This window comes from Hyaena hyaena, unplaced genomic scaffold (assembly GCF_003009895.1).
Source record: "Hyaena hyaena isolate Hyena2069 unplaced genomic scaffold, ASM300989v1 scaffold_731, whole genome shotgun sequence".
Lineage (NCBI taxonomy): Eukaryota > Metazoa > Chordata > Mammalia > Carnivora > Hyaenidae > Hyaena > Hyaena hyaena.
In genome coordinates this window covers 858686-865877 of record NW_024081360.1, presented here as the reverse complement: position 1 = coordinate 865877, position 7192 = coordinate 858686, and the positions used below count along the sequence as shown (strand labels likewise).

The window sequence follows — 7192 nt, the reverse complement described above, 5'->3', positions numbered from 1 at the left end:
CTGAAGTGTCTCTTTCAAGGCTAGGCGTGAACTGAGGTGCCCCAGGAGCCAGTAAACAATTGCCAGAGTGTGAAAAAGACCTTCCAGCTCAGCCAACCCTGGATGAATAAAGCCCCTGTGAAACCGTAGAAGTGTTAGAAATAAAAAATCGTTTTAAGCCACTGATGTTTGAGGCAGTTTGTTATAAAGCAATAATTAAATGAAACTTTGGCTTGCTGGAGGAATTGCCCACCTGGCTGAGCCACAAGAATTTTCTTGCCCTCTGAAGGACACCGCGGAAGGGTAACATTCATTAGCCTAAGCGTCTGTTTTCTGACCCACTCCTTCCCACCAGTTCTCCTCTCTGTATTGGGAATACCAGCGTTTATTCCTTTAAATGCAATTTGCCTTTCAAAACTGATTTTAGTTTACTCGCCTTCAGAATTATGTGCTCTTTGGACTGTGAGGAGATACGGAAAGACCCGGCGCAATGCCTGCCAAGTTCAGTAGGCATCTGCCGGTGCTCTGGCCCGGCCTGGCGTCTGACCACTGCTCTGGCTTTCAGGTGTCCTCCCCCTGGCCTCGCTCGGGGAATGCCCCCATCCAACCTGACACGGCCGCCTGTCCTACGTTCGCCCTGGGTGACCATTAGCTCTGCGCTGTCACGTGGGGAACTCCTATCTGAACGGGGGTGCTGTGACTTTCCTTATTACCATTGGAACGTGCACTGCGTCCCCGCCTCTAATCCAGTTTGGCGCCGGCTGGTCAACTCCGAAAGCCCATTACGAACCCCGCGAGCACCCGCAACCAGGGCGCAGGCCTGCAAGGCAGAAAAGAGCGGTCGGGCCCCCGGCATAGCCCCGCCTCCTCTCGGCGCTTCCGCTGCCCAGCCTCCCTCAGGCCTTGTGGGCAGTGGGCGGGGCTGGCCGCGCGCGCAGCCTGCCGGGCGGTGGGGGCGCACGCGTCTTTCTGCAGAAACCTGCGCGCACCGTGGGTAGGCTAAGCAGGTAGGCTAAACTGGAAGTAGTGTTCGGGGGCGCTGGAGCAGGCGGACCTTTGGGTGTGGGTGGTGGCCGGGCACCTGGGACCCAGAAGGCGGTGCTGTACACGCCGTGGTTTTCGCTCAGCGCTTGGAAGGACCTAACTCCACAGCTGGGTGCCAGCTGGGTGCGTTCCCACAGAGCCAAGAAAGCGAAACAAAACCTGCACAGGACTGTCGTGAGACTCTGGGTAAGTTATGTACTGTCAAAGATGTGGCAAAATAACAGGTGTTTTGAAGGAACTGGGCCTACATAGGATAGACGAAATTGTTATTTTTTACTTTCTGTTCAGAGTTGAAGCATGTTTGGTAATGCCAAATTGTGGTATCAAAGCGACCCCCTAGAATATGGAAATAAGGTTGTTGTCTGGGGAAATCTATAAAAACAGTCATTAAAAGGTAAGAGTAATCACATGCGGAGTTGGTTTAAAGAAACATTTTAGGGACACCTGGGTGGCTCTGTCGGCTTCTCCGACTTCGGCTCAGGCCATGATCGCCTACTCGGAGCCTGGAGCCTGCTTTGGAGTCGGTCTCCTTCTCTCCTCCCTTCCCCCACTCGCACGCACTCTATCCCAAAAATAAACAAACATTGAAAAAGAAAAGAAAAGACACAGTTTACCAGGCCTTCAAGGCTGGACTGTATCCTGACAATTGAAGAAAGATTGTCATTTAGCCAGAGTTCTGATCTGTTACGAAGCATTGAATAAAAGAGATTGACCTGTCCCAGATGAGTCCAAGCCGTTTCTACAAGAAAGAGGTTATCCTGGCTTTAACAGGATCTCTCCAGAGCCCACAAGTTGGGAAGGTGATTTCCACAAGGTACATTCCATCAGAACTTGAAACTCTTTTTCAGGTTCTGTACTCACCAAACATACTTATGATAAGTTGGCTTATCAGTAGGCCTCCGTAGAGTATTTGGACAGGCTGATCTGCATCCAGTTGATAGCCTATAGTTCTCTTTGTAAATTAATAAATTGGCACTTAGGTGTTTTCCAACATCCCTGTTGCCACTTTGCCTCGCTCTTTGTGCAGTTCTTTCTCATCCTTCAGGACTCAACACAGGGGTCTTTGTATTTATGTGTTCAGGTGCCTGCAACATTTTGTAGCACATAGTAGCTGCTCAGCCTTAACTCTTACATTAAAATGTTACCTATTTATGAAGCCTAGCCTGAAAACCCTATTTAGAATCACACCTAGTTCCTCTCACAGTTATATTTCCAACCCCCCTTTCCTAGTCTATTTTTTCATATATTCTTATCATTTTACTTGGTTCACTGACAAATCAATCCTAAGTGTCTAGAATAATGCCTGTCATGTGGTAGATGCAAGATTTGTTGTATTAAAGCCTTTGTTGTGTTTCATTCACACTGCATACATAACGCCGGGATGAATAGAAATATTTGTAGTTTGTGCACTAATAATACATCACTTGGATCAGTTCTGGAACCCTAACAACTTACGTTTTTGACTGAAGTCAGTATCTTTCATTATTGTTAATTTTTTGAGATAGGTGGCACTTTGATGTGTCTTGGTTGGGAATCTTTGTACACTTTTCTATTTAAGCTCCTGGAGGAAATAAATGTCACATGACAGGAATGATATGAGAAGAATAAAGTTGGAAAGGTAGAAGTCAATAACAGTTAACATGATAGAGCATTTTAGTTTGCCAGGCACGAGTGCTTTATGCATGTTAACATATTTAATTGACTCAACCATTCTGTGAGGAGGCTCATTTTATAAATGAGGCAGCTGAAACAGCAAGAAGTTAAACTCCTTGCCTTAGTAAAGGGCAGAGCCAGAATTAAAACTTAAGCTCTATAAATGACAATAGTTAAAAATACTGTATTGCATATTTGAAAGTTGTTAAAAAAGTAGATCTTACTAAAAGTCCCCATCACAAGGGAAAAAGTTGTAACTGTGAGGTGATGGATGTTAAACTTAGTGTAATAATCATTTTTCAGTATATACATATATCAGATCATTATGTTGTACACTTTAATACAATGTTATATGTCAATTATATCTCAGTAAAACAAGGGGAGAAAGTCCTGGAAGATCTTCATCACTTTGCATCCTGCCACACTCTGCACATGCAGACAAGAGACAGAGTCTTAACCTTAGGTGTGGATACATCACAGGGTCTTTTGAGAATCTCCAAATCCACAGACATCATTCAGTATATCAGGATCCACCACCCTTATTCTTTACTGTTTCTCTTTGGATCACTATGGAAGAGGTTCCCATTTGCTTTCAATGCTGCCTTCCTCCCTATCTGAATTGGATCCAACAGGTACCTCCCTTCACCAGTGTTGCCTACCTTCCCTCCCTCTCCAGCTTCCAGTGGGATCGGAACGTGCTCAGTTCTCTTGCATTAATATCTGCTGCCCTAGTTCAGGCCCTCATTGCCTCTGGCTTGTACAGCTGCATTATTGTTTTATCCAGTCTCCCTGCCCCTAATCTATCTTTTCATGCCGAACACTGCTGGCAGAGGCAATTCTGTATAACATCTGACTTAACACTTGTCTGCTTAAAACACTTCAGTGGATCCTAGCTGCTTTTAGAAAAAGTCCAAATGCTTTAGAGTTACATGAATTTGTCTCCTCTTCTTCTCTATTCCCTTACCATCTTGTGCATAGTAGGCACTCCATAAATATTTGTCCCATGATTGAAGGGCTATATCAAAGTCAGTCAAACAGAGCCAAGAACAGTTTAACCAAAGAAATCTATTCAGGCCTCAGAGGCTTCCCGGGACAGTATAGCTATAGGTTTCAGTGGAGCTAGAAGACCGATAGTGTCTAAGTAAGACTGAAGAAGGAGTCTCCAAAACAGGTCTTACTATTAGATGACTCTTGATCTTTGTATATACCTGGAATGTGCTACTCCCGTCAGTTTGGTAAACATCATCACATTTTGAGACTCAGTTCAAACATCCCTTTATTAAACCTCTTCTGGCCTTTCTAGACAGAGAAAGTGTAAATTAGCCTAAATTCTGTAGATTAGTTTATCAAAATATATCAAGAGTGGTGAAACTCTTATTTGTGCTTGTATGACATAACTACAGAAGATTTGGCCTAGTTATGGACTTTAATAACCCTTTCTATCCCCATTCTTTAACTCAAAGGAAAATTATGAGCATCCTAAGAAATAGAATTGGAATAGAATGGTTTCTTTATAACCATAACTGGTGAAAATACTTAATTATTATAGCCAGTATTTTCAGCCTTTTGCCATCAGCACTACTAACAAAAGTAATGTGTAAAGTGCTCAAACATAATGAAATTGTTCATAGCCTTTACGTATAACCCTATACTCAGATCGCCTCTTCCCTAACCTCAGGGGGTCCATCCTAATTAAATGTTAATCTAAATAAAAGGATTATATTGCTAGTAAATCAAATTTCAAAGTCAAATAGGAAGTATTTTTTAAAAAGTATTCTAAGGACATAATTAATGCTTTCCACAGAGATGTTCATGACTACACTGTTGATAACACAGATAAACTAGAAGTAACCTAAAATTACAAACAAAGAGAATAGGTAGTAAACGGGTATATCTCACAATGGAACATTATGTATTAAAGCTGATACAAAAATAGATTTAACATTGAGTGGAATAACAGTATGGTTCCACTTTGTGGGGGATGGGGAGGATAAATGTGTTTACACATGCACAGAAAAAAAATGGGTACACACTAGAGTGTTAATTGTGGTTACCATCAGGAAGTGGTATTATGAATTCTTTCATTTTGGACTTTTCACTTCTATGTGTTTTCTAATTTTTCTCAATGAACATATATTATGAATTCAAAATAATTTGTTTGGCTTTGAGATATATTACAGAGTGAATTTGTAGACTTATTATTTGAATAATATGTCCTTATTCCATTTCAACTGAAACTGAGGTTTCTCTTCATTTGTTTCCTTTGAGTACTTTTTTATAGAGTTGTCAAAGACTAACAGTAAAGGTAAAAGGCAAGCAAAGCAACTGGATACATTAAAAAAGTTGGATTAAATCACCAAGAATCAAGATAGAAAATGCAATTAAATTTTCTTTTTCTCAATTAATTTGTTTTTCTTCCATTTTTAAAAGCATGCTGATCCCATTTTCAATGAAGAATTGCTTCCAGTTACTTTGTAGCCTCAAGGTCCCAACAGCTGGCTTTAAAAGCACAGTAAAAAGTGGGCTCATTTTACAATCGATTTCCAATGATGTTTATGAAAATCTGGCTGTAGAAGACTGGATCCATGACCACATGAATCTAGAGGGCAAGCCGATTCTTTTCTTGTGGAGAAATTCTCCGTCTGTTGTAATAGGTAGACATCAGAATCCTTGGCAGGAATGCAACCTGAATCTGATGAGAGAAGAAGGTATAAAACTGGCTCGGAGAAGAAGTGGAGGAGGAACAGTCTATCATGATATGGGTAATATCAATTTGACTTTTTTTACAACCAAAAAAAAGTATGATAGGATGGAGAATCTGAAATTAGTTGTGAGAGCTCTGAATGCTATCCAACCACAGCTCGACGTTCAGGCCACCAAAAGATATGACCTTTTACTTGATGGACAGTTTAAAATCTCAGGAACAGCTTCTAAGATTGGCCGTACTACTGCTTATCACCATTGCACTTTGTTATGTAGTACCAATAGGATCTTCTTGTCATCTTTGCTGAAGAGCCCTTACCAAGGGATCAAGAGCAATGCTACTGCTAGCATACCTTCCGTAGTAAAAAATCTTTTGGAAAAAGATCCCACTCTGACCTGTGAAGTACTGATGAATGCTGTTGCTGCAGAATATGCTGATTACCATCAAATTGATAATCATATTAACCTAATAAACCCAACAGATGAGACACTGTTTCCTGGAATAAATAATAAAGCCAAAGAACTACAGACCTGGGAGTGGATATATGGCAAAACTCCCAAGTTTAGTATAAACACTTCCTTGAATGTATTATATGGACAGTCACATTTGGAAATTAAAATATTCATAGACATAAAGAATGGAAGAATTGAAGTCTGTAATATTGAAGCACCTGATCATTGGTTGCCACTGGAAATATGTGACAAATTAAATGCAAGTTTTATTGGCAGTAAGTTTTGCCCAATTGAAACTACTATGTTAACAAATATATTACATAGAACATGTTCTGAAGATGATGAACTACACAGTAAATGGAATATTCTCTGTGAAAAAATTAAGGGAATAATGTGATTCCAAATAAATTTCTTAATGGTTTTAATGATAATAAAATGTTTAATGTACTTTGTATGTCTATCTCCCCCCCCCCCCAACCCAAAGCAATCTCTACACCCATCATAGGGCTTGAACTCACAGCCCTGAGATCAGGAGTCACATGTTCTATCAACTGAGCCAGCTAGGCACCTTTATTGTATGTCTTTTATGTATGACATATTGTATGTCTTTATTTTATGTCTGATCTCTTTCCGTAACTATTCCCTATTCTGCAACTATTCACTATTAGGAAGTGTCACCTAGCCCATATTTTCTATTTTCTGGCCTATAGGATACATTATCTCTTTCTTCATTGCTTTTTTTTTTTAATCTACCACAGATACATATTTCTACTCCTTCCTCTGTTACCATCATGGGGATATATACCATATTCAACAGTGATCTCAGAATTAGTTATTTTTCTTACCTCTAGGGAATACAACCCATGCTTCTTATCACCTCTGAAACTTTAAATTCTAAATTCTTCCTTTTGATCATACAGTTGACCCTTGAACAATGGGTTTGAATGCATGGGTCCAATTATATGTAGATTTTGTTTATACAGTGCCATAAATGTATTTTCTTTCCCTTACGATTTTTTAATTTTTATTTTATTTATTTTTTTTTAGAGAGCACAAGAGGGCCAGAGAGAGGGAGACAGAATCCGAAGCAGGGTCTAGGCTCTGAAGCAGGGTCTAGGCTCTGAGCTGTCTGTACAGACCCAAAGCCGGGTTTGAACCCATGAATCATGAGATCATGACCTGAGCTGAAGTCGGAACCTTAACCACCTGAGCCACCCAGGCGCCCCTCCCCTCTTACGATTTTTAAATAACGTTTTTTCTAGCTTACTTTAAGAATACAGTATATAATACAAAATATGTGTTGATGGTTATTAATAAGGCTTCTGGTCAGCAGGCCACTAGTTAAGTTTTGGAGGAGCCA

General features: G+C 40.5%; 1 protein-coding gene across 2 annotated transcripts; it reads left to right on the top strand.

Annotated features, from left to right (window-relative positions):
* The first annotated feature begins 904 nt into the window (after window positions 1-904).
* LIPT1 (lipoyltransferase 1) lies at window positions 905-6245 on the top strand. Of its 2 annotated transcripts, none has more exons than XM_039217978.1 (2): window positions 905-986; window positions 5107-6245. In XM_039217978.1, the coding sequence occupies exon 2, from the start codon at window positions 5108-5110 to the stop codon at window positions 6227-6229; it is 1122 nt and encodes a 373-aa protein (XP_039073909.1). In that variant the 5' UTR covers window positions 905-986; window position 5107; the 3' UTR covers window positions 6230-6245. The 2 variants fall into 2 exon arrangements, with proteins under 2 accessions (XP_039073909.1, XP_039073908.1); XM_039217977.1 differs by having other exon boundaries at window positions 921-1209.
* The last annotated feature ends 947 nt before the right edge of the window (window positions 6246-7192 follow it).

What these genes read in the sequence shown, in the direction of transcription:
- LIPT1 (XM_039217978.1), top strand. Translation starts at nt 5,108, where the DNA reads ATGCTGATCCCATTTTCAATGAAGAATTGCTTCCAGTTACTTTGTAGC.